Source organism: Corylus avellana, chromosome ca3, assembly GCF_901000735.1.
Source record: "Corylus avellana chromosome ca3, CavTom2PMs-1.0".
Lineage (NCBI taxonomy): Eukaryota > Viridiplantae > Streptophyta > Magnoliopsida > Fagales > Betulaceae > Corylus > Corylus avellana.
In genome coordinates, this window is record NC_081543.1 from 36,928,333 (window position 1) to 36,955,623 (window position 27,291).

General features: G+C 35.8%; 5 protein-coding genes and 2 non-coding genes across 8 annotated transcripts; 3 read left to right on the forward strand and 4 right to left on the reverse strand.

Moving 5' to 3' along the window:
• LOC132175936 (uncharacterized) lies at nt 1-3,582 on the reverse strand. The gene is made up of 2 exons (XM_059588033.1): nt 2,497-3,582; nt 1-2,337 (listed from the first exon to the last, which is right to left on the reverse strand). The coding sequence occupies exons 1-2, from the start codon at nt 3,132-3,134 to the stop codon at nt 231-233; spliced, it is 2,745 nt and encodes a 914-aa protein (XP_059444016.1). The 5' UTR covers nt 3,135-3,582; the 3' UTR covers nt 1-230.
• Nucleotides 3,583-8,956: 5,374 nt separating this feature from the next.
• Nucleotides 8,957-9,033, reverse strand: LOC132176791 (small nucleolar RNA R21). Its single transcript, XR_009439651.1, has one exon. It is a non-coding gene; the product is annotated as a small nucleolar RNA R21 (small nucleolar RNA).
• A 205-nt stretch (nt 9,034-9,238) lies between these two features.
• On the reverse strand, nt 9,239-9,317 carry LOC132176792 (small nucleolar RNA R21). The gene has a single exon (XR_009439652.1). It is a non-coding gene; the product is annotated as a small nucleolar RNA R21 (small nucleolar RNA).
• A 1,517-nt stretch (nt 9,318-10,834) lies between these two features.
• Nucleotides 10,835-13,495, forward strand: LOC132175139 (uncharacterized). Its single transcript, XM_059586979.1, has 2 exons — nt 10,835-11,060; nt 12,929-13,495. The coding sequence occupies exons 1-2, from the start codon at nt 10,904-10,906 to the stop codon at nt 13,210-13,212; spliced, it is 441 nt and encodes a 146-aa protein (XP_059442962.1). The 5' UTR covers nt 10,835-10,903; the 3' UTR covers nt 13,213-13,495.
• Nucleotides 13,496-14,053: 558 nt separating this feature from the next.
• LOC132175062 (probable folate-biopterin transporter 4) lies at nt 14,054-19,898 on the forward strand. The gene is made up of 7 exons (XM_059586872.1): nt 14,054-14,363; nt 15,325-15,452; nt 17,327-17,548; nt 17,959-18,420; nt 18,671-18,868; nt 18,972-19,109; nt 19,375-19,898. The coding sequence occupies exons 1-7, from the start codon at nt 14,283-14,285 to the stop codon at nt 19,634-19,636; spliced, it is 1,491 nt and encodes a 496-aa protein (XP_059442855.1). The 5' UTR covers nt 14,054-14,282; the 3' UTR covers nt 19,637-19,898.
• Nucleotides 19,899-20,861: 963 nt separating this feature from the next.
• LOC132176452 (vacuolar protein sorting-associated protein 22 homolog 1) lies at nt 20,862-24,472 on the forward strand. 2 transcript variants are annotated; one of them, XM_059588662.1, is made up of 7 exons: nt 20,866-21,104; nt 21,251-21,361; nt 21,629-21,764; nt 22,353-22,507; nt 22,876-22,983; nt 23,901-23,990; nt 24,092-24,472. In XM_059588662.1, exons 1-7 carry the CDS (start codon nt 21,054-21,056, stop codon nt 24,188-24,190), a joined length of 750 nt encoding a protein of 249 aa, XP_059444645.1. In that variant the 5' UTR covers nt 20,866-21,053; the 3' UTR covers nt 24,191-24,472. The 2 variants fall into 2 exon arrangements, with proteins under 2 accessions (XP_059444646.1, XP_059444645.1); XM_059588663.1 differs by lacking the exon at nt 22,876-22,983 and having other exon boundaries at nt 20,862-21,104.
• A 407-nt stretch (nt 24,473-24,879) lies between these two features.
• Nucleotides 24,880-25,941, reverse strand: LOC132176451 (fatty acid desaturase 4, chloroplastic-like). The gene has a single exon (XM_059588661.1). The coding sequence runs from the start codon at nt 25,890-25,892 to the stop codon at nt 24,990-24,992; it is 903 nt and encodes a 300-aa protein (XP_059444644.1). The 5' UTR covers nt 25,893-25,941; the 3' UTR covers nt 24,880-24,989.
• Between the last annotated feature and the right edge of the window lie 1,350 nt (nt 25,942-27,291).

Below are 27,291 nucleotides of genomic sequence, written 5' to 3' on the forward strand. Positions count from 1 at the left end.
ACTTCACAAGCAACAACTTTCAGCTATAATCAGCACCCTCTAAACCATAAACAAAATTCGGTGAAACAAAAGCATTCAGACATGAGTTGTTCTAGAAGTAATTGTCAGAGAAGGATTACAATTGTTACATTGCCTGATCAGTTCCATGTGAAAGAAAACTGTAAAGACACCTAACAAAATAGTTCTACTTCGAAGCATTAGCAATTTATGTACTTCGGTTCAAGCTTTGCTTAGTGCTGATATGGATCCTCCTTGGTGGGCTTGTTCACAACCTTGCGACCATATCTTGCCGCTTTTAGCTCAGCAAATACTCTCTCAAGCCTACTTACCCGAACCTCAAGTTCCAATCCTGGTATCTCAGGTTTGCAATAGCTACTGCTTTCTCCATCATTGTCTTTGACATGCACCACAGCGTTGGATGGACATCCCATTTCAATCACAGTTGCATCAGCCAGATCAGGCATTGAAACTCGAGTCTGCAAAATCTCTGGCATTGGTCTCATCAGCAAGTCCTTTTTAGCAGCTCCATCATCTGCCATTGAATGTGATATATTTTGTGAGTTAGAGCCTGAGAAAGGCTTAACATCAGCAGCCAGTTTGTTCTCAAGATTGTTAGGTGCACTCAAAGCTCCAAAGGGTGCATGTTCAGCTTCTTCCTTGATGGTTTTCATTTCGTCGACTTTCTGGCATTTCGGAGGAAAACCAGGAGGAACAGATACATGGGAATCGTCCACCTTTCCACCGTAGATTCGGGGCAATCTTTCTCCATCACCTGACATTGAATGTGATCTAATTTGTGAATTAGAGCTTGAAAAATGCTTAACATCAGTAGCCAATTTGTTCTCAAGATTGTTAGGTGCACTCAAAGCTCCAAAGGGTGCATGTTCAGCTTCTTCCTTGATGGTTTTCATTTCGTCGACTTTCTGGCATTTCGGAGGAAAACCAGGAGGAACAGATACATGGGAATCGTCCACCTTTCCACCATAGATTCGGGGCAATCTTTCTCCATCACCTGACATTGAATGTGATCTAATTTGTGAACTAGAGCCTGAGAAAGGCATAACATCAGTAGCCAATTTGTTCTCAAGATTGTTAGGTGCACTCAAAGCTCCAAAGGGTGCATGCTCAGCTTCTTCCTCGATGGTTTTCTTTTCGTCGACTTTACGGTATGTCGGGGGAAAACCAGGAGGAACAGAGACATGGTAATCTTCCACCTTTCCAGCATAGATTCCGGGCAATCTTCCTCCATCATCTGCCATTGAATGGGACATACTTTGTGAATTAGATCCTGAGAAAGGCTTATCAGCAGCCAGTTTGTTCTCAAGATTGTTAGGTGCACTCAAAGCTCCAAAGGGTGTAGGCTCAGCTTCTTCCTTGATGATTTTCTTTTCGTCTACTTTATGGCATTTCGGGGGAAAACCAGGAGGAACAGAGACATGGTAATCCACCTTTCCAGCATAGATTCGGGGCAATCTTCCTCCATCATCTGCCATTGAATGTGATGTACTTTGTGAATTGGAGCCTGAGAAAGCCATAACATCAGTAGCCAGTTTGTTCTCAAGATTGTTAGTTGCACTCAAAGCCCCAAAGAGTGTTGTATGCTCAGCTTCCTTGATGGTTTTCTTTTCAGGAGGAAAACCATGAGGAACAGAGACATGGGAATCTTCCACATTTCCACCATAGATTCGGCCAAATCTTCTTCTATTTCTAGGCCGCCTAGCAAAGTGCTTGATTGCATCTTCCTGAACAACCATTGATTGCTTCCACCACTTCAAGTATCGTTCGGTAACATCTGACTCAAAGAGTCTGGCTGGTAAATATAACTGTTTATCTGTAATTGGCCTACAGTAATAGCTCCAAGCAGCTTCAACATTCATATTGAATCGAGGAACAAATCCCGGAATATCTTGATCCATGCCAAATTGCATGGCCACTCTGTGTGGAAGGTATTGCTCTATGCACTTTTGTCCAACCAGCTCGCTTACCCTCAAGCATCGTGCAAATGAAGCAACTTCTTCATCCAAATCAGGACCAATAGACACCCACTCTTCTTCTTCATCTCTATAGAGCTTTGGAGGCAACCAGTTCTCCAAGCCTGCAGCATAAGGCCGCCACTGAAAGCCATCTCCTTCTTCAGAGTCTATGACAAATCTCACCTTCCCAATATTCAACTTCTTCACTTTATGCCACCGAGCCACTCTTGGCTCACCATCTTTGATCAAATTTGGTGTTGGCCTTAATGCTGGGAATCTCTCCCAAATCCAAAGCTGCACAAGCTCAAATGGGGCCCAAAGGTCAAGCACCAATCTGTCTCCTTTATCCTCATTTGTCACACATCTGGCCGAATCAATATTTTCTTTCAATAAACGCAAATCCCAGTATATGCTAGCGAGGACCGGTGGCGCTAGCGCAATTCTAGTCCCCCTCGCTAGATGAAGTGCAATCGGGAAAATATTTTTTCCAATGTTACAATACAGATATGCAGGGAAGACATACCTTGATAGCCATAGCACCAGAAACGCTTCATGCTCGAGATCTTGGTCAGTCCCCATGAAATAGTTCATCCATGCAGCATGACTTGCTACTGGAAGTTGTTTATGAGCTTCTGTCAAGCTAGATTTCATTTCCCACAAATCATTGGTTTCAAGGGGCTTTGAAATAGAGTCCCCTAAAACAGAGTAACCCCCCAAAATCATCATATCCTCCAACGTGATTGTTGCTTCAGCCCAAGGAAAGAGAAAGGTATTGGTCTCAGGACGCCATCTCTCAGCAACATTAACAATCAACTCATTGTGCCTTAGGATTTGGCATGTGGAACTCAATATTGCCTCATATATACCAGCTTTCTTCCATGTGGATTGATGCTTGGAATGCAAGCTATCCACCCATTCTTTCCAGTTGTTTTGCGGGAATCGCCGACCTCTGTACTTTACAATCAAAGGCAATTTCTCGATCTCAGGAATGGTGGATTTGGGTGGAATAGGAAGAAAAGGAAGCCCAAATTCTGGTCCTTGAGCAGGGTTTACAGAGGGGTTAAGAAAGTGGGCTTTTCTTTTAATTGGGTCGCTATCACCTGTGGGTGAAATCATCAACTCCTCTCTTTCCTCGATGATGGTATCTGATATTTCGGCCATTGTTGGAATATCAAACAGCTTGAAAAGGGTCACTACAGAAGATAACAAAAACGTTTTCTTTTTCTCCTTGTACTTCACACTCTGGTTGGTTCTCAGGAAAATGACGAAAAAGCAAAATGACTTTAAGAGAGAGAAAATGGTTAGTTGGTGCTTACTTCTATATCATTCTCAAAGGCTTCTGAGATCATCTTTCTTGACCTCAAAGAAGGGATCCGAGGAAGAAGACAGTGGTTGGACTTGGTGGGTATGGGTAACATTTGATGTAGTATCAGAATTTTCTCCAGTCAAAGCTTCCTTCTCTGTTTGGTTACCGAGAAAATGAAGGGGTAAAAGGCTTGTGGAATTGTTATAAGACTCACACATGCATTATTTATCCTTCAAAGTCTATCATCTGTTTGGTTCGCAGGAAAATGAGGGAAAACACATGGAAAAGGTGAAGAAAATGGGGTTTGAGTGAAAACAAAGGTTTCTTTTTCCAGTGTCTATATTTGGCCATGCATGGCTGCAGCCTGCCCCTCGTCACGCGGTGTGTATGCATGTGGATCACGGCATGCCACTCAGTGACTGCAGGAGAGCGAGACAAATCTGCAGACTGCAGTGCTTAAAGCAATTGGACAAATATGCCCTCAACTCTGGTGAATTAATGGCACAGTATCAAGAGCCCAAAAGAAAAAAACTTCTAAAGAAAGACAAAGTTTTTTATATATTGATGGACAAAGGGTAGGAGAAAATTTATTTAGAATATATGCTTTATATATATTTTTTTAAAAGGTACGCGAAAATCACATGATCTTCATGTTAAATGTCATGTTTTCTAACAAATGTTAGTTTAAGGATTAAAAAAGATTGTTCGTGTTAATTTGAAAGAAAATTTTATTATATATTGGTATGAGAAATGCTAGAGGGGTTAGTACTTGGTAGTTTGTCTTGACTATTCATATATAGTTTATGATAAAGACAATAAACATCAAAATCTGATCTAATCTGATTGAAATTTGGTTAATTAAACAAGTTGAACTTGATTCAAGCTCAAACTTGATTAATTTCTATTGAGTTGAGTTTGTTTATGATTTATGATTTCATTGCTTTCGATAGGAAGCATGCATGCTTCATAAATGGTAAGGAATACCACTTACATTATTGTTGAATCTAGACCCAACAATAGCTAGCTACTTTAACCACAAAGTTTAGACATATTAGCCTTATTCTAACTACGCTAACATGCACAAGTAGACTATTTTGTTTACGGAACTCTATTTATGATTACCGCATTTATTGGCGGCCTTAGTTCTTTTAATGGACCAAATCATTTATTTAATTCATTTTCAATAATTTTAAGTTTATGGTTAATCTTTGTTTGTACTTTTCAAAATAGTTTCTCCTTAAAACTCTTTTATGTTTTATATCAATTTTTAGAAAGGATTTTTGTTTGCGTTAAAAAAATGTTGAAAGTAACTTTGTTTTAAATTTGTTGTATTTAAAGTTGTATGTATATATATAAAGCAAAAGTAAAGAGAGGAGTTAATATCCCATGAGTGATGAGACAGTAACGTGAAAGGCTTGGAGTGGACAGCTAGCTGTGATGGATATGACAACTACCTGTATACCTATAACCTATATACTAATAAACCTGAATGGACTTGTAAAAATTAATTTGAATTATTTTATTTTCCATGTATTTTCCGTCATGATGAGAATGAAAAAAGTATTGACGAGGAGGAGTGGGTATATATATATATATATATATATATATATATATAGGTAAAAGCCGAATTTTGATGTAAGGAGTTCTTAGAATTGTGATATTTGTCTTTTTAATTTCATTTCTCACGTCTTTCTTTCTCTATCTCCAAGTAAATGTCTGAAACTAATTCTATGGTTTAAGATATTTAATTAATTGTGCTAATTTTCACTTTCCCATAATTTATATTTCAACCGTTTTTTGTCTTAACTCCATCTCCCATGTCTCTCTCTCTATTCCCACTTAAACGTCTTAAATCTCTCTCCTATAATTTTATATCTGAATTGGTTTGTTTGTTTGTTTATTTTTTTATTTTTTTCATAACCTAACGCATGTTTTTTTTTTGGCATGCCTCCTACCTTTTTTTACAAGTTACAACATCCAAAATCCCATATCATTCTCTCCTAATGTTTGTCTTTTAGTGCCTTTCAACATCAAATCTCTCCGCTTTAGGTTAGTGTGATTTTGTTTTGACTTCTATTTTGTAATTGAGTATTACAAGTATTCAATAATAACACAACCCTCTGCAAAAAAAATTGTGGTTGTTTATTTACTGTATTTGCTTTTTTTTTCTCAGTGTGTATGTTTTTTCTTTAATAAAAATTATAATTTTAGACTTAAAAATAATTTTTTAATATATTTTATTGTGCTAATGGAAGGTTATATTGTGTTTTTGTATTGTTAATCTGAATTAACGATTTAACTGCATTTTCTTTTTGCCAGTTTTGTCTTTAAGTGCCTTAATTGCCACATCCAAAGCGCATTTTACTAAGTGAACAATCTCGCTCTCTCAGTTTTATTACCATTCTTCAAGTTAGTGTGTTTTCGTTTGACTTTTAGTTTGCTATTGAGTATTATTTGTATTTAATAATCAACTTTTATATTGTGTTTTTATATTGTTAATCTGGATTAACGATTTATAGGTGATTGCTTTTGCGTTATTTGGAAATAATTTGCAATAGGTGTTGAGGTATTTTCATTATTTTTCTCAAGTTTTTCATTAGTTTGTTTACTTTGTTTTGTAGCATTAATTTATTTATGTTGTGAGTATACAATTTTCTCGATACATTTTGTGTGTATTATATTGCATTATGTTGATTATACTCTTTAGTTAAAATAATATTATATATTTTAGTTAAATTAGTTTGTTATTGAGTATTATTTGTATTTAAGAATCAATATTTCTTAAGAGCCGTTGTTGTTTTTAAATACAGCAATAAATTTTTTTAAAAATCATGAATTTTACTTATATGGTTTCTTTACTTTATTTTGTATCATTACTTTATTAAAGGATTTGCAGGTTCAATTTTCTTAAATTAAAATTGCATTTTCATAATTAAGATAATATATTTTTAAAAATATATTATTGTGCTGATGAAATATTATAATGTGTTTTTATTCGAGTTTTGTGTTTTATATTGTTAAACTGGATTAACAATTTTACCAAAAAATTTACGGACTCTTTTTTGTGTTCAGATATCAATATATAGATATGAAATGCGTGTTTTTTGTGTTACTTTGATAAAAATACTTCAACCCTCCTAAAAAAAATAAAAAAATGTAATTGGGTATTAACTATATTTTATTTTTGTGAACTTTATAAATGAAGTGTTATATAATTATACTTTTTAGTTGAAATATTGAATTAAATGATACGATTTAGAAATTTATTTTAAAAATAAATCAATCGTTCAATTTTATTGTTTATTTAAAAAACATAAACAAACTAGATGTTTTGTCTCACATTGATATATCTTAAGTTTTATTGTTAACATACAATATATCAACCTTTTTTAACCGCCAATAAACTGTAGTTGTTTTTAAAGACAATTAAAAAAAATTAAAACTCTTAATTTTATTTATGTAGTTTCTTTACTTTATTTTGTATGATTAATTTATTTACTTTATTTTGTATCATTTATTTTTTTCAGTATATATTTGTGTATGTTCAATTTAGAATTACGATATATATATATATTTTAAGTAGAAAGGATATGAGGGAGTGATTAACTGTAGTTATTTTACTTGAGTGTAACCATGGTAGTAGTATAGCACCTGTCCGTTAGGAACTACTCAAGAGAAGCCTAGACAGCAGAGCCGCAGATGCTTCTTCAAAACCAATAAATTAAACTTATGTCCTAGTAAGTACTTAACCTCATGAAAATTTTCTTGAGATCATTGAACTACCACCACTGGTAATAACAACAAGACATCTTTTGTTATTGAATATTGATGGTTAAGATTAAAACTCATTATTTCAGTACAAATCAACTTAATGCTCGGAGATGTACTTAATAATAGAAGATGTCATGTTATACCAGGCAGAGTCTTAAAAAATTAGGGTCTAGCACAGTTAGTTGCCATTGTGAAAGCAAATTTATTGGGCGATTATAGCTACGAAAGCAACTTAGACAGTTGAGCATTAAAATGAAAAACATATGTGGACAGGTAAGGGGTTTTTGATCGAGTGTGAGTGAAATTTCAAATGAAATAACATCTCACCTAAGCTAGATGGAGACGGGGGCCACAGCTACGGGTTGGAAAACAAAAGCTCAACATGGTCCATGACTAGACTTAACCCTACCTTGTGAAAATAAAAGAGGAGTGGGCAAAAAAAATTTTGGGCATAGGATAGGAGGGACCAATGGGCCTAAAATAATAATAATAATAATAATAATAATTATTATTATTATTATTATTTATTTATTTTTTTCTGAGGAATTGGGGGTTCAAAATTTTTTTTGGACAGGTCAATGGGCTTTAAATAATTTTTTATTTTTTATTTTTTTATTTTTTACTACCTAAAATATATTTTCTAAGGAATGGTGAGGAGGGGGCTATGGCCTACCTCGGTCCTCCTAATTCCGTAACAGCACGTGTTTTGTCACTCTAAAAATGATAGACTTCTAAAATTACAATTACACTTGTAATTAATTATTATTAAATTTTGATAAAATAATAATTTTAAATGTCATTGATTATTATTAAATTTTGATCAAATAATAATTTTAAAAGCTACCTCATTAATAAAGTAACACAAGAAACATAAAAGAGGGATCCTGATCTATTGAAATTTTTTGAGAATTTCAATTTTTAGAATTTCAAATTCAGGCATTTTATTTTTATTCAAAGGTCATTGTTCTGCATATTTATTATTTTATTAGTAGTGAAACATGTGGCAGAACAATGACCCTTGGATGAAAAATAGACGGCCTAGATCTAAAATTTCAGAAACTGAAATTTTCCTAAGAAATTCAGTGGATCCAGATTCATAAAAGAGTGGCTTCTAGAATTACAATTAGAATTCGATCCAAAAACGGCATCTATCCAAGAACATTATCCCAAATCTACATCAAGATTCAAGGGTAAAAGTAAAACTCATCAAAAGAGGGTATTTTGGCAACATGTCTTAATTACATTTCAGACAAATCAAAAGTTTATCACAAATACAAATGGCCTTTTAATTTATTTGGCTGTGTACATCAGTGAAGTCTCCAAACAAATTACAATGGCTGTTGATCAATCTACCAAAATACAATCCAAAAACAGAATCTATCCAAGAACAAGTATTTCAGATGCAATTAGCCCACACGACTATCCCTTACAAAAGACGTTGTTGTTCAGCATGCAACTCTCCACTCTCCAGCCAGCCCATCTTCTGATCATGCCTACTGTGAGAGAGTACCACCATAAATTGCTATGCAGCCTTCAGCCTATAATTTGATATACAAACAATTCATGCAACACCCTATAATATGCAGAAAAAAACCGATAAATATACAAAACACATCCATCAGATAGAACCTCCTCCCCTTATAAGAAGAGGATGGAGGGTGAGGCTATATAGGTTACGAATCAGAATGAATTGGATTGTTAGTCAAAGGAGACCAGTCCATTTCTTTTTGATTGCACACCAATTTTCACTGGGATGCTAAGTCACCCTTAGAGATATCCATATATATAAAATAAACAAATAACCAAATGAATTTCACAAATCATTGATGAAATGAGTTCACAAGCAGGTTTACTCCTTTCTTATATAGCATGTAAAAACAAAACGATACAAACCCAAAACCAAGCACATCCCTCAGAAACTATTACTCATCAAGAGAATTCTGTCCACTACTTTTAATTTATATATCATTCTTCACTGGGATGGATAGAGGCCTTTTTAATAAGAGTCCAAACATAGGCCACAAAGATGTGCATGAAAGCATACAAGCTCACAACAAAGAGTGCATATGCAAGCATACAAGCAAACAAGTAATAAACTTCCAGATGAAATAAAAGAATGTAGCATCCTGGTGAAATTACTTGAACCACTAAGAGAGAACTAACATAGCACCTTATAATGCCAAAAAGACATCCCTCAGAATGCATTGCTCATCAAATAGAAATTCAGTCCACTACTTTTGATTTTCACATAATTCATCACTGGGATTCAAAGCAAAATTCTTGATCAGAGCTCAAATATATAAATAAAAGGTGCACACACACACACACAACACGTTCATTGCAATTTGCATTCAGAAAACAACACCTTAGAAGGCTATGCTTATTCAAACCAGCCACAAAAATGGAAAAACCACAAACCCTAAACAATGAAATGTTAGATACTTGGCAAATACAGAGCATATCAAACATTGTGTTTGGGTACTGAGAAAAGAAAAGAAAAGCAAAGAAAATCAAAAGGATTCTGAAGGTTGACGGGTTAATCTCACAAAAGAAATGTCAACTCAAAACAATTGAAATTAGTGGAAAAATAAAAAATAAAATAAAAAATTAGCCTTCAATCGTCTGATTGATGAGGAGCTGGTTCTCTCTGAGCCTCGCAGGGCATTGCGACTAGGGTTTGCTTTGTTATATATAGGAGGGACGAGGAGGGAGATTTTCATTTTTAGTCCTTAAGATTTGATTTAATTGGATTTAAACCCCTGATTTCCCAAAACGTTGCCAGTCTCGCTCTCGGTGAGTCGGTGTGCTTTTTTATTTTATTTAATTTTTTTAATGATGATATTTATTTATTTATTTTTTAATCGCTAGTACAAAGATAGATGAGAGGGGAGAAAATACACCAAAGGAAAAGAAAAAATATCCCTAGAAATAATCAAATACAATATAATAAAAAATTTAAGATTTATTAAGAATAAGTCAAATAAATAGCTCGACTCATTGCATTTTTTGAATTACCGGCCAATAGATAAGAATAGGATCCTCTTCAGTCCAACATGAACTAAAAAATATCCAGTTAATGATCAGAATCTCTTTAAATATATTTTGGTTATTCTTGGGGATATAAATAGGATCTCTTTATTTTTTTCGCTGTCGGACTACCTCCATTGGGCATGGGGTGGCTTCGGTCACTCCCAATGGGTGGCTAGCTATCCCTTAATTTTTTTATAATTTTATTTTTAAATTATTTTTAAAAAATATTATTATTTTTTTTATTAATTTAACAGATATTCTATTTATGTCTCCAAGATCTCTTCTCTTTAATTCAATATGGATGGAGAGGATCCTATTCCTAATAAATCAGTAACCTAAAAAAGAATATATTTTTCTAATTAAACCTCTAATAAAAAATTCACATGTTTAATCATAAAATGTGCTAACAGGTAAGGATTATTTAACATTATGAAGTTAGTAATGTTTTTTTTCTTTATATATATATATATATAATTAATATAATAAAGCAATATTCTCATATACAATTTATAAGATAATGTCTAAAGAATTATTTCACTGAAAATGTGTCATAGAATATTGCAAAATAATAATATAGAAAAAATGGAATTTGGACTTGTTTGGATGGGGAGTTCTTAAGGCGATACTTCAAGTATCTTTTTCACACTACCGACAGGTTCGAGCAAAACAGCCAAACAAGCCTAGTCGAACTGGACCGTACAGTAACCGTAGAGGAGCCGGACCCAGTAAACAGACCGAACAGCAAGGCCTGCATATAAATTTGTCGAAGGAAGAGTGTGTTTCTGAAGCATTTGAACGTGTCGGAAGCCCAAGAAAAAAATCCATGGAAGCTCAGAAGAAGCTGGTGATGGGTCTCTTTCTGTTCGTAGTGTTCGTATCTGAGTCTGGTGTGAGAGCTTGGACTGGTGAAATCCATGGAAGAGTTGTCTGTGATGTCTGTGGTGATTCCTCCATTGGACCTGAGGACCATGTTCTTGAAGGTAACCCTCTCTCTCTCTGTTAACTATGATCTTATATTCCTTGGTCCGATTTTTGTGCTGGGTTTTGTTTTTGGGTCGTGACTTTTTCATGGGTTGGTGATGATGATGTGGGTTATGAATTATGATAAAAGTTTGTTCCTTTTGGGAAATTGGTGTTTGCTGATAAGATTCTTAGCTTGTCTAACCTTGAAATTAGATTAAATTGATCTAGATGGTGCGTGGACTTTAAAAGAGTTGCTCTGATTTTGAAGATTATGGTTTTGTTTTTTGCTATGTTCTGATTTATTCTTTTCATGCATAACATGCTTATTTGTAATGGTTGTGATTTGAATGATATAATCAAATGAGTGATAATTCTTTTCCTTTCATAGATAGAGGTGCAAATTTAGAGTGTTTGTTTTCTATTTTTGTCATTAAGAACATTTTTTTTTTCTTCTGATCAACATGTAAATTCAAGACATCCCCTCAATTTCTAAATATTATACTTGAATTCATGTTGTTTTACTAATACCTCTACCATAATTTGTATTCGTAAACTATAGAATTGAGGAGATGTTGGCCAATTTAATGTTGTTTGACTGCTGAAATCTTGGTTGCTTCTCATGTCAAAATCGCTCTGTTGGAATTATTTAGTGCGGGAAATAATGCTTAATCCTCTTGGTGAATGTGAGACATGTATCATTTTGTGTCACCTAGTATCTAATAGAATGTCAGATCACACTATATGTTCTAGTGCTGCTATAATATGTTCTGATTGCAGTTTCATTCTAGTTTCTTCCATTTGAACGATTACATGTATATGAAGCTTTATTAATTCTATGAGTCATAAACTGAGTATTCTTACCTACTTTAGATGAATTTGAAATATGGCAGTAAAAAGCTTCAAGCTTCCTTTATGTAATTGTTGATCTCTGGTTATTGAGTTTCAATGTGTGTAATAGTCATCATGCAAGCTATAGATGTTCTTGGTTCTTTTTATGCCGAATTGATTATTTCAAGGTGCAGAGGGACAATACCCACATCATTCATAATTTAAAGTTTAAAATTTGAACATTTTAATAACTTTTCTGGTTGTGGCCATCAAATTGTAGCATTTTTATTTTGTAAATTAAATAGTCACCAACTTTTGAAATTTCATTGGAACAGTTTAGATTTTATGGAAGGATATATAGAATGTTTTGAATATCTGGAATGGAACGAGTATGAAATACGGTAAATTTTAACAAAATAATGTGTCAAGATTCTCAATCTTGGTTGAAATTTAGTCCTCCTTATGAGCCCGGGAAGGCTGGTCAATTTGATTGGAAAAGAAGATTTTAGTGATTGGTATAACATCTTTCCAATACCCGATTAGGATCTTAGAAACTTTTATCTACAATGATTTTAGAAAATAATGCAAATAAAGGACTTGCTTTCATGACTTTGTAGAAGTACTGAGATGCTTCACCCTCTCTCTTCCTAATGCTATTTTGCCATATTGGTAGCTGCAAAATTTCTTAGTATGTATTTTGGGAGCATTATGAATCTTCACAAATTAGATCATTCCAATTATTTTATACAGCTTTGAAACACATATTTTGTTGTTCCGTACCATTTTAAGCAGCATCTGGAATTTTCATCACTTTTCGTGATGTACTCAGTTTCGTTTAAACACTGAGAAAACAAAATGGAAGATATCCTTATATTTCCTGAGGACATTAGTCTTATCAAGCTGAGAAAGAAGCCACTTTGAAGTTTGAATACCTTAAACTGTTATTTGGGATGTAATTTCAGAATTTACACACAGATCAAAACTTAGCCTTGTAGCTTGTGGTTATATTTGGTGGCCCTGTCGGCTGTTAAAAGGGGTGGTTATTATCATGATGCAGGTGCCGAGGTAGCTGTTCTTTGCATTACAAAATCCGGGGAAGTCTTGAATTATCAGGCATTCACCAATGCCAAGGGGATATACACAGTGGCGGAGACGATGCCAGAGAGTGACCGCTGGGATGCTTGCCTCGCCCGGCCTATCAGCAGCTTCCATGAACACTGTACACATCTTGGCGATGGCAGCTCAGGAATCAAGTTCAGTTACAATCATCTTTCGGGTTATTCCCACACTGTCAAAACCTTCATCTACAGGCCTGCCAGTGTGCCAACCTATTGCATTTGAAGCATCTCTAGGCTTGGTGTATAGTTTTAGTTGAAGTGAGAAGAAAAGTAAGCGACGGATGGTGCACATTGACCATGAATATGTGCTTATGTAATGGCCATTCAATGTGCTTGTTTGCACCATGTCGTAGATTATGTGATTGTATTTGTATTTACTGTCATAGAAACTCAGTATTTTGCTCAAAGCATAATACTTGAACCAGCCTAAAAATGTCAGGCTTGTAGTGTCATTATACATTTCAAAGGGGTATCTGCATCTGTCGGAATTAGACCTCTTGGAGTCTTGGTTTGGTGTGCCTCTCATGATCTTGTCTTGGTGTTTTTGCAGAATGGATCATCAATTAAGGAGATGTTTCTTAAACCCAAAATCAACTTGTTTTCAACCGGATCGAGATCTTTTAGAATTTATAGAATATTTTATGACGAGTAATGTTAGGGACTACATTTCATCTAGATGGAAACGTTTTTCCTTCGCAATGAGCGAAAGGGGTCCCACGGACCCCGTAAGTGTAAAGGAAAAATCTTTTCATTCAGATAAAAAAATGGTTAGTACCATTATTCACAAAATCTCTAAAGAATTAATAAATGCGTAGCAATCATATAGTTTTTTGAGAAATGCGTTGCAATCATAAAGAATCTAAAATCGGTATTACTCATTTACTCTAAAAATACAAAAGCGGAGAATCTGAACAGGGTATGAAAGTCAACGTACAGTGATCAACGGCCGTGACTATTTCATGACCATCGCGGTACTTTGGTAGGCCGGAAGACACGTGGCGAGACTTGGTAGGCGCAGTGACGCGTTCTGAAACGACGAAAGAGCCCCAGCCCGCCACGACAACTTGAATACACAACAAGCAGGAGCAAAAAGGTCAATCATGTCCACCAAGAAATAAAAAATAGGAAAAGAAGCCGTTGAAGAGGGAGAGCGTCACGAAAACGAAGCATGAAATATATGAATACCCTCCAAAAACGGAGCAACAAGCAGAGAATGAAATAATGAAATAACCCAAAACACCCGAACAAAGAAAAAAAGTATAGAGCACAAAAACGCACTCACACAGATTGAGAATGATAGGATGGGTGAAACAGTTGAACGCAGCGTTTGGGGCTTCGTTTCTTTGGCTGATTTGCTTGATTTACTTCACCCAGGTTCCCATTCTTCATCTCTATATCTCTATATCTTGGTTAGCTAAAAAGGGTTGCTTTATTATACAGCGAATTTATTGGGTACTGCTTTATCTTTTCTCTTTTGCGGTCTCTGGGACTTGGAGATCTGTGAATTCACGGTTTTGGTTTTTGGGTGGTTCTTTGGAAGATATCCTTTGTATTGGGTGGTTCTATGGAATTTTTTTTTTAAAAAAATTATTATTATTTGTGTGTGTGTGTGTGTGTGTGTGTGTTGGGTGATTCTTTGGAAGATATCTTTTGGGATTTTTGTGTTTTTGAATTCTCAAATTATATGATGATAGGTTCTGAACTCTGGCTGATATGGGTTAGAAAGATATGAATTGTTATATTTAGAATGTGATAACTGATAAACTGTAAAGATGGATGCTTGGAGCATAAGATAATCTTCAACGGACTAAATTTAGTGTCTTTGTTGATTGTTTGGCGTTTTTTTTGGAAGTACTTTTTCATTGTGCTTTTGAAAGCGAATTTGCCCTTGATTTTTGCTAGAAAAAGAAAATTCCTACGTTCGGCTAATTGAGATAAGCCTTTTTGGTTAGAATTTTGGATGTACCTTCCGGTTTTTAAATTTGAAAATTACTCTTTTTTTTTTCTTTGCTTTCTGGACCAAAATAAGTACTTCTAATACGTTCGCCAAATGATGCCCGAACAGCCTAACTTTTAGAATGATCAAAATATTTTTGTTTGCACTTATATATATATATATATATATAGAGAGAGAGAGAGAGAGAGAGAGAGAGAGAGAGATTTTGGGTTAATATGGTAGCTTAAGGTAGTTAGTTTGGTAAAGCATGATTGTGCCTGAGCCTAAGGAGTAATTTTCATATAGAGTGTTTATGTCACTTCATGCTTCCCTTTACTTTTCCACCTTATGTTCAAATTTCACCAATTTAACTTTTTTACTATGGATATGTGAATATAGGGGTTCAGATCCTTTGTCTGGACAGCGGTTTCGTACCAGCTGAAAGACGGGCTTAAGTTATCACCCTCGGCCTCCCAGTTCGTGTCTTCAGTAGCATTTTTTCCGTGGAGCATCAAACCATTATATGGGTATGTATCTTTCATTTACTCAGTACACCCACTTGAAGCACGTGTATATGCATGTGCACATACACACTTACACATTCATCAGTGCAAGAATCAAACAGTATTCCCGGGGCAGTAACTTTAGCAATCTTGATAATGCTTATATGCGGCTTATTTACACAGTTATGTATGTGTATGATACTGGAAATATTTAGGTTCATGTTTATATTGCAGTTCTTATGGGATTCTTGCATCCAGTGGTCACAAACAAGTCTGCCTTGGCTTTTAGAGCAATTTAAGATATAAAGCAATCTTTTTCATCAAGTCAAATATTAAACTTGGAACAATTTAGTTAAATTTGAATAATCACACAATATGACTGTATAAGATGTGTGTGATGTTGTATTTTAAAATTGTTATACCTTTATTTGTATAAGTTCTACTCACTATTCTTCAACCAGCCTCTCTTGGGGAAGCAACTGTGGTGCTGTTTATGAGAGAGAGGCCTTAGAGAGAGTGATCGTGAATTCTAAATAGGGTGATTCCTGGGGTGGGTGGCGTTCTATTGAGGTTCATTGATCGCATGGATGGGGCCTTGAAAGAATATTAGGAGGGGTCAGGGGGATTTGTCTAGTCACACTAAATTTGACACGGGGATGGCTCCAAAATTCAGTTTTGGCATGATGTTTGGTGTGGGGCTCAATCTCTCAAGACATCTTTTCTGGACTTATTTAGCATTTCCCATTTTAAGGACATTGTGATGGCGGACCATTTGGAGCTTTCTAGTGTCTCCCATTAGTGGAATATTAACTTTTTTAGAGCGGCTCATAATTGGTAGATGGGATCATTTTACCTTACTCTTCACTTTGTTGTATTCCGTTAGAGTGAGACAGGGCGGCAAAGACTGACTCTCTTGGATTCCTTCCAAGAAAAGGGTGTTTGATGTTAAATCTCACTATAAGGTTCTTGTTCCCTATGATAACACTCATTTCCCTTGGAGGAGCATTTGAGGGAATAAGTCTCCCTTGAAAGTGGCTTTCTTTGCGTGGTTGGCTGCCTTAGGGAAAATCCTCACCATGGACAACCTAAGGAAACGACATATTGTGGTTGAGTGGTGCTGCATGTGTAAGAAGAATGAGGAGTTTGTAGACCATCTTTTACTGCATTGTGAGATCGCAAGTGCTATTTGGAATACTATCTTTAGCAATGTAGGGCCGGTTTTAGTTATGCCTAGAAGGGTGGTAGATCTCTTTGCCTGTTGGAGAATGGCAGGGGGTCCGTTTTAGCTTGATGCAGTTTGGAGGATGATTCCGCCTTTGCCTAATGTGGTGTCTATGGAGGGAGAGAAACGATTGTAGCTTTGAGGACCACAAGAGGACCTTAGTGGAATTAATAGTTTTTTTCTTTAAGACTCTCTTTGTTTGGGTTGCTGCCTCAAATTGTCGTTTTTCGAATTTTCATGCCTAGGCTTCTCTCTTATATACTATCTGCGTACTTGGGTTGCCCCTTTGCTCTTTTTAATGAATTAGTGATTACTTATCAAACAAAGATCTATTCAATGCCTATGAGAGGCAACATTGAACCATTTCAAAATACCATGCATATATTAGTAAGAAAGATTTCATGGGACTTTCAATCAGCCCTAAGAAATTCCCACACAATCGTAATCAAGCATGTCCATGTCTATCTGGCCAAGGTAGGAAGAAGAAGAAGTAAATATCTATAGTACATCTGCACATGATAAGTAGTAATGTATTCGGAGAGTCTATTCAAATGAACTTCTAAATTGGTGGTAGGAAACATGGGGAGCTGTGTCTCGGAAGCTGCCTTTTATTTATTTATTCATTATTTTATTGATTATCATTTATATGGGATCTGGTGGTTTATCTCATATGCAGAATTGTGTCTGATTGTATCCCGATTAAAGGAAGAAGAAGGATTCCGTACTTGGTGATTGCTACTGTGCTTTCTCTCGTGCCATGGGTTATTTTAGGCCTAAATGCAAACCTGAGGAGTTCCAGATGGCACCTCACGATTGTCTTAACAGTGCAGAACCTGGGCTCAGCCATGGCAGATGTTGTGGTTGATGCAATGATTGCTGAGGCAGTAAGATTTGAGCGGTATGGAACAAAATTTGAGTTTCATTTCCATTTTAGTGTATGTGAAATTTAAGAACAAATTGAAAATTTCACAAAAATGACTTGCCCTCTAGATTACCTGTCAATGGCATAAGATTCAGTTGGCATACAACCTTAACTATTTAATTTCTGCCTTATCTTGGGGACTAGCATGATAGTGTTATGCCCAATAGGAGATTTCCTCTATTAATTTTGTATGGCAGAATATCATCTGAACCCACCCAAGATGATGGCTATATCTTGTGCTTTCATCTAGTATTGGTATCTGGATCTTTTTGGTCAGACAAACTAGCTTTTATGTTGCAAGTATTTCAAATTCATTTTTCAATTCAGTATATGGTATTGATGATCTTATAGGATAAGACTAATATCTCACAACTACACTTGATCAGGGCCGCATTTGCTGGAGACCTCCAGTCAATGTCTTGGTTGGCAATGGCTTTGGGAGGAATATGTGGAAGCATGCTTGGAGGAGTTGCATTTACCAACTTGCAGATAGATACAATTTTTCTTCTTTTTTCTATACTTCCAGCTATACAGTTACTATCGTGTGGTTTGGTAGAGGAGAAATCTGCAGGCAGTAAAATGTTGCCTGAGTTTTCTAATTCAAAAAGCTCCCACATGGTCAATGGGAACAGTAGTGTTCTTGATGAAGATAATTTCTTAGCAAAGAAGTCCTATATCAGCACTTCAAGGAGAAAGAAGAGCCAAAAGAAAAGCAAAAAGGAAGCAGTAATCCCTAGTAATTCCCGGATTCATGAAAAAACCAACTTCTTGGCATTACAGTGGTTCCACTCTGTGAAAGCAGCTGCTTACAGTTTGTGCCATGCTTTTAGGCAACCAATCATTTTGAGGTAACTATTAAAAGAGAAAATTCATACTCTAGTTTACAGGATGGGAGCCTAAATCATCTTATAGTATTTTTTGCCCCCCATAAATCTACCTGGTGGAAATGCAATTACTGAGCCTGTCCCCCATTGGTACTTTTTGTCAATCTAATTGATTCCTTGGACTTGTTATACTTCACCATTTTTCTTCCATGGCTTTTTTATTCTTTCTAACCATGGTTACTTTTGATTTTAACTTCCTTCTCGGGAAGGACAGACCAATGACTTGGTTTTTCCTTGCACATATTACTGTTCCAAATCTGTCAACGGTCATGTTCTATTACCAGGCAGAGTTCTTGAATTTGGAAGCGTCTTTCTTGGGGACGGCACGTGTTGTTGCATGGTTAGGCCTGATGCTTGGAACCTTCATTTATAATAAGTACTTTAAGACAATGAAGTTACGAAAAATCCTCCTGTAAGTATTATGAAGTCCAATTGGAATTTCTATGGCTGATAGGTTCCTTCTCATTTTCTTTAATTTAGTTTGACTAATGATGCTCTGATCATGATCTATGTAGGTCGGCTCATATCGGCTTGTCTTTCTTGAGTCTCCTAGATATTGTGTTAGTGTCTCGATTGAATATTGCCTTTGGAATATCGGATAAGATCATGGTGCTTTTTGGATCAGCTCTCCCTGATGCAGTCAATCAATTAAAGTATGTTCACTTTTCACTTATTGCAATCTTCTCCTGTTGTCTCTTGTTTGTTAGACAGTAAATACATGTAGATGTAGAATTTACCCCTGAATGTCATATTAATGTTTTTGCACGAAAACCTGTCTTATGAATTCATCCATTCATCTGCCCATCTATATTCCTGCCTGCATGCATTTGACAATTCTGACCAAAGGTGTTGGGAAATTAGAAGTTTGTGAATCTTTCATCATCCTTACTTTTGTTGACTTTTGTTCATAAACTGCAGGTTTATGCCATTCCTGATCTTATCAGGACAGCTTTGCCCTCCCGGAATTGAAGGGACTTTATTTGCCCTTTTTATGTCCATAAACAACTTAGGATCCACTTTGGGATCATTCATGGGTGCTGGGTTGGCTTCAATTTTGAACATCTCTTCGGGTTCTTTTGACAACCTTGGTTTAGGCATTGCCATTCAAGTCCTCTGCACTTTCATTCCGATTGCTTTTCTGTTTTTGATACCAAAGGAAGCTACAGGAATATCAGCTTAGATAGTGATTGATTCTTCAATGGAAAAGGGGACAACCCAAAACCAACATTGACACAGGATTCTTCTTTTCTTTTCCTCCACTGCAGTGATGGAATAGTGGTGGAGACTTGCAGACCTGCACTAAAAGTTTTTGAAGTTTTTGGCTTCTTCTGAATTGTAGTTTTCCATTTAGAGCATGGCTCTGGTGATTCTGATATATATATAACTATGTAGAACAGTTTTGGCTTAGTAATGGAATATAAAATACAGAATGTTAGTTTCCTGACATATTTATGCGCTAAAATGTGGCTTTCTTTTATGGTATCAACCCTGAGATAAATTGGTCAACCATAGTGCCAAAAGAAAAGCCATTGAGGTTGCCATTATCTTCTGTCATTTATCATCGAGATAGGTCTCATTGGCATTACAGTAAACCGCTCAATATCTCCTACTAGAATGTCATGTACTCTTGTCAATTTTTATTTATTTATTTATTTTCTATAAATGAGAAGAGAGAAAATTACAAGAGGGTCTTTCCCATTATCAAGAGAAGTCTAATAAATGAAAAAGGGAAGTGAAAATACTTCCTGTAATTCTGGAGAGAGAGGCCCATTTTGCTAGGTTATAACTTATAACCTTGGATGCCAGTGTGTCACCATGTACACTTGTCATTTGATATTTGACTTCAGGATGACAAATTTTCTACTCATAAATTTCAAAGAGTTTGTTTGGGAATGTTTCGAGAAATAGAGCTTTTAAATCTAAAAAGTGTTTTTTTTTTTTTTTTTTTTTAGTAGTAAAAATGCCAAATAAGTACTCTTTATTGAAAGACCAGCTTTTTGTTGGGTGTACAGCACGTGTAAAAGCGATACATAAAAATTACGATTTTAACAAGTGTGATTTTAAAAATTACATTTTTGAAATCGCTATTTTTTTAAATTGTAAAGGCGTTTGGTAAAACATGTAATTTTTTTTTTTATCAAATATTTATTATGCAAAATCGTAGCCTATTTATAAAAATTGTTTGTTTTTTTTTTTTTTCTATTTTAGATTAAGCATTTTTAAATCACATTACCAAACATTTTATGATATCTTAATTATTTTTGTAAAATCGAAATCTAAATCTCAAACTTACGTACGGCAACAAAGTGCTGGAGCAACAAAACCGCGGTAAAGAAATAATTTGTTTAACAAATGTCTCGACGCAACAGATCTAAAGTTCGTTGATATAGGAAGTATTCCTAACTGTTGTGGCAGTATTACTCGCCGCTATAACGTAAGGAGAAGTTGCCTTTAACCATCAGAGCCACCCTCGGACCCCCAATTTTTCAGCCAAAAATCAATTTCTGCGCGCGCACGCACGCACACCCCTCTGACTTCTGTGCTCGTACTGAAACTGTTCCTCTTTTGCTTCAAATCCCTAAGAAGGAGAAGAAAGGATGAGAAGAAGACCTGGAATTGGAGGCTTACAAAACGCCGCTGCGGCTAGGGTGGGTTTGTGTTTTTTTTTTTTTGTTTGAAAAAAAAAAAACATTCTTTGTGTAACTATAATCACCGTTTTGAGGTGGGTTGGATTTTTTTTTTAAATTTTTTTTATTTGCACATGAATGAAATTAGAATGCAATTGAATCTGCAGGATCAGTATCGTATGCTGGGTGAAAATGTAGCCAAGATTAGAACCGATATGATGAAGGAACAGCTCGCCACGTTTCGATCCCAGCTCGAAGAATTCGCTCGCAAACACAAGGTCCCAACTTTTGATATTCCTCCAAAATTAGCTTCTTGTTCACTGAATTTATCGAAAGTCGAAGTATTTCTGTAGTTTTTTTTTGTAAGTTTCTGCAATTTGAAATTCGTTGATTTGAGTGGCTTGGGAGGTTGTGGTCGACTGGTTGCGTTGTTTGAGGGGTTTGAATCGACGTTTGTAATTTGTAATATAAGCTGGTGTTTGTTTGTTTGTTTGCTTTTAAGGATTTAAAGTTTGAGTCTGTACAATACTGTTAATGTGGTGCAGAATGATATAAGGAAGAACCCGGCATTCAGATCGCAGTTCCATGAAATGTGTGCAAAAGTAGGAGTGGATCCCTTGGCCTCCAACAAGGGCTTCTGGGCGGAGCTCTTGGGGATCGGTGACTTCTACTATGAACTTGGTTGGTTTCGGTTTCTTTATCTTATGATAAAAATGTTCAAATGTCTCATATGTTGTTAATTTACATTCATGGAGCTATCATATTAGGTGTTTCCAAAGTGTTTTAGATGAATGCTTAATCAATGGGCTAGGAGTGAGTGAGGGAGAGGAAGCCTATGTGCCCCTTTTTATTGCATACTGAGAAATTGATGATGAACATATTGAGAGACAGATGCAAATATAACCATTTTTTCCTAGGCTGGAAAATAGATGATGATTTTGTGCTATTTGTAATTCTGGGCTATAATCAGTACTTGGATTTTATCAATTGAATTGCAATATTCTTGGTGTCTGCCAAAGTTAAGTCTCCTTTGCAGTTTATGTTTACCTTAATCTTTAGTTCATTCTTACTTGTTGAAACTAGGAGTTGTAATGTTTTGTGGACCCTTGTACATGCAATAACTCATGCATTTGAGAATATTTTCCCATATGATAAGATTCCCTGTTAGGTTCACTGTTGATGTCCTAGTTGTTCCTTATAACTAAAAAGTTTACATGTCTATATTTTTATAAAATAGAATACTAAATAGTTAGCTACTTGGCTAGACAGGAGTACAAATTGTTGATATTTGCTTGGCAACAAGACCCCACAATGGAGGCTTGATAAACCTGCAGGAACTCTGCAATCTGCTTCGTCAGAGACGGAAAAGTGACCGTGAAGCTGTTTCTGAGGATGATTGCCTGCGTGCTATAAGTAAGCTGAAGGTATTATGGTCTCACCTATCACATTTATTTTGGTGGATAATCTACGCTTCATTTGAAGTTAGACAAATTTAATGGTAGACTTACTTTCTTGCTGTGCCTGCTAGAACTTTGGGTGGCTTTGCTTAAATACTTACAATTGTACCAGCATTTGTCCTAGGGTTTGAGCTGCTAGTATGCCTTTTAGCCCTGGTGGTTCCAGAGGCAAATTATATTTTGTTTTTGAGTATTAGTGACTTTTGAGCTTATTGTTGCATTCTAAAGGTAATCAAGAGTTCTGTATTGTAACTGGGATTTTTTCCCCCTCTGAATTGGCATGCTTATTCATTGTGTAATGGTATTAATATTAACATCCAGTTCATGAATTCCAGGTAATGGGTAGTGGTTTCGAGGTGATTTCAGTTGGGAAGAAAAAGCTTGTTCGGTCTGTTCCAACTGAGTTGAACAAAGACCATAATGAAATTTTAGAGCTGGCTCAGGTTACTAGCATTTTCTATTTTCTTTTTCCATCAAACTTAGAAGCATGCTTGATTAATATGATTACTTTTTCTCAATTCTGGTCTCTTGGGAATTAATTAGAAATTTGGATGCATTTTTTCCGGGATATAAAGGTCTATTATTACCTTACTTTAGATGTGCAGTGCTGGATTGATAGAAGAGGAAGAATTTTCTTTTTTGAATAACTAATTGGCGAAGAGGAAGAATTTCAAAGTGTTACTGTTCCGAGATGTGGGACAAGCTTGTATGCAAAATAAAATGTGGACACCTAGCTGGTTGAGGTTTTAAAGTCTTCTGTCAGGATCCTGAAATGAGTTTCTTGCAAAATGAACCTATTCTCTGACATGTTTTAGCAACTTATCTTAAGGTCTCCCCACCAAGAGCTCCCTGGTGACAGGATCAGACATGAAAAAAAGGTAGAAACAAAAAGCAATACAAGAATAAAATAGAAGCTAAATTCTGGAAAGTGGCTTGGAAGTTGGAAGATGTAACTCCTAATGCCGAAGTAATTGATAGAAATGAAGAGGAAGTTGAAGACTATGATGGGAAGCTATTATACAATAATAACAGATTAACATTTTTTTGTGGTAGCAATTAATGATCAATCCCTAAAGACGTGGGTTGCACAAAATTTTCACTCTGCATTTATCATAAATCTACTTCTTATTTCAATTTCTTTCTAATTAAGCTATTTGACAATTCAAATGGAAACACAGATCATAACAGTTTGGTTTTTTTTTTTTTTTTCGTTTCTTTTCCTTCATTTTTTTTTTCCTGTGTTGCCCATTCATGTCAGTTTGAACAATCAGCCGTGAATTTATCTTGTCTGGTTTATGTCATTTCTTTGAGTTGAGGAAAATGATTCTTTAAAATGGTGTTTCCTTTCATGTTCTCTTAGGCTCAAGGCTTTGTGACTGTTGATGAAGTAGAGAGGCGGCTATCTTGGACCTCCGGTCGTGCTATTGATGCCCTTGATACTTTACTAGATGTATGTTTTGCTATCAATGACCTATCTATTCCTCTCTATTTCCTTCCCTGCATATGTATATTTGGATCACTGAGGCTCAGAAACTATGTTGGTTTATGCAGGAAGGTCTTGCAATGATCGACGACGGCCACAAAGATGGTAGACGCCGGTATTGGTTTCCCTGTGTATCTTCCATCTCAACTTCAGTAGCTGATACATGAACTAGAGGTTTTCAAATTAAAGGCAGTTCGATGTTTCTCGGGCAACGACCCAAAGATAAAGGAGGAAACTCTTCTATGCGTTATTATTTTCTTTGTAATACTAGTTGGTCCAATTGAAAGAATGATCTTTTACCCCATCTCTCTATCTCTCTCCCCATGTGCACACGTACCTCTCTTAGCCTCTTCTAAGAGAGGTAACTAGATAGATGTATACAGGCTTGTTTTGAAATTCATGTATCTCTCTCCCCATTGTGTTAAAATTCAGGTTGTGATTGTGCTTAACATCTCTGTTGCGCCAATTTTCCTAAATTCATCTATCTCTCTCCCCATTGCGTTTTTAGCTTTAAATGACAGTTGAACCAAAACAAGTCACCATTTACCTATTGAACGGCTCGACTTCTCCTGAATCTAATCCCAGTTTGGTCTTTCTGTAAAACTCAACGCAATATCAATTGGTCTGTGCATAACTTTGTTAGATAGACCGGCTCTACATACTGATTTTAGTAGAAGCATTTTCACTTCTTTCCTACACCCGTCGTTGTGGCGACTGTAAGTGATATTGATCTCATTTGGTTAGCTTTCTCCCCCTTCCTTTTTTGTTTGTTTGTTTGTGTATCCAAACAACATTATCGCTGAACAGAAATCTTATATATATATACCTTGAATAATTTGCAAATGTATATATCCAATAAACGAGTATCTTGCATTGCAAATTTGCAATTACATGAATTCACAAACCATGAATCATAAATTCTCGTAAGAAAACTAGACCATGTAAAAGAAGAAGAGAAAAGAAAAGTCAGTGGGCTGTAATTTGAGAAGGGGTCTGAGTCTCTTCGATCCAGTCGGAGTTGGGGTCACTCCAAGACCGGGGTCGCACTCCTAGCTTAAAGAACAACACCATCTCCAATGCCTCAAAAGCCTTTTGCTTATCCAAATGCTCATTCCACACACCACTCACAATGCAGTAGTTATTGTCATAAGGTGGACGATGGTGAGCAGCATGCTGTGAACGCGACACAAGAAGTCCGGCATCTTGCAGAGCCGCCACGAGCGGCGGAAGCCGGCTTTTTGTTGTATGAGCCCAAGCATGAAATTGCTGGCTGAACATAATGCAACCGGAGCACACAGCAACGAACCCATGAAAAACAGGGTCATTGAAAACAAGGTCTAATGGGAGCACTGTGAAGGTAACGGCGCGAGCAAGGGCGTGCAAGTTGTTTGCAAATTGGCGCCTGGTGATTGTCCATGGCCACTTATGGTGACCTTGGAAAGCCTCTATTTGGGAGCCAAAGAGTGGAGTTGAGGCATTGCCATAGTTGTCAATGCCCCAATGGTAGACTCCAGACCCAAGGTCGGCTAAAATGTAGCCAACCACGCCTGCTAAAATGGGCTCGAGCCACATGTGTGATTCGGCTGCACCTGTTGTTGCCTTTGCTAGAGAGATGAGCACCGTGGTGCACCCACTTGCTACCCATGCACGATGAGACCATGTTGATGCCAATGTTGAGTCGTTAAGAATGGGGCGTTCGATGACTAAACGATCAGGGCCGGATCGAGGCTCCGTGGTAGTGGTATTGGTAGTAGCAGTGGTGGTGGTGGTGGCTGCGCAATACACACGTGTGGGGAGGAACGGAGAGTGGCACGTGCGAACATGGTGCCGGGAGCTTAAAGGGTATTTATGTTGAGCCAAGATAGACATTGGAAGTGCTCAAGAGAAACCAGTTCGATCTGATGCCTAATGAGGGAGAGTGACTATATGGTGGGTTTGTGGAGAGAAATGGAGAGAGGGTTATGATGTGGTGGGTATAGGGGATGCGTGGGACTATGGAAGTCTCTTAAGTGCATGGTGGTGAATTTGTTTACGTTATCTTTGAAGACTTTGAAAAGAAGACGCATGAGCGGTTCCTTTTGATCAGTTTGGCAGCAAAATGACACTGGGCAACCCTTGTGGTCCATTTAACATTTGCATTGTGTTGCGTCCTTGGTGTTGTTTTGAGCCGTTGGATTAGTTTTTGTTCATGACGATGGAATGCTAGAAAACTAAAAGCAAGTAGTGATTGGATGGTAGTTCATGAGCAAGTTGAGGTATATTCGGGTCCTAAAAGCATCTATAGCTTTCAACACCTTTTTTGTTTTTTGTTGTTTTGGTTTTTTTAATGAGTATTTTTTGTTTTAAATTATTTGTCTTTGAGAACAGAAAACGAGGAACAACAAACAAACATTATATGCTAGAAGAATAATACTAAATAGGGAAAAATATAAAAAAGTCTTATAAATTATCAGTTGTTTGCAATATAGTCTTTTAATGTTTAAAATGTACTAAAGTAGCTCCCAAACTACTAAAATGTATCAAAAAGGCCACTTAATTTTTTATAGTCTTAGAATATCCTTATTCTTTTAACAAATAAAACAATAAAATAATTGTAAAAAACAAAAACCAAAAAATTAGTGAAAAATACAATAAAAAAAAAAAACAATGGGGGAATAAATACAAAAAAGAAAAAAAGTTTTTGGAATAAATAAATAATTAGTCGTTGTAGTTAGCCTAAATACCAAATTGCTTCATGTCGTATTAAAGTAAAATCAATGGGCGAATAAAAACAAATTTTTAACAGAATTTGACTCAATGGACTAAATTGTTTTTTTTTTTTTGGAATATCTCAAGAACCGTACCTTTGATTTTACTTTAATATGACATGAATAGTTACAGTAGTTGACCTAAATTAGTCATTGTAGTTGGTCTAAATTATTTATTTATTCCAAAAAACTTTTTTTTTTTTTTTTTGTATTTTTAAAAATTTGTTTGGTTTTTTTTTTTTTTTTTTTTTTTTTTTTTACAATTATTTTATTTGTTAAAAGAATATGGATATTATATATATATAAGTGGCATTTTTTATACATTTTGATAGTTTTGGAGCTACTTTAGTATCTTTTTAACATTGAGAGCTTTATTGCAAATAGTTGATAGTTTGGGGGGCTTTTTTATATTTTTCCCTACTAAATACTACACTTTCATTTCCCTACGTTGATTTGGTAGTAGAAATCATCCGCCTTGATTTTTTTTTTTCTTTTTGTCCAATGTTGATTTAAAGGCTAAT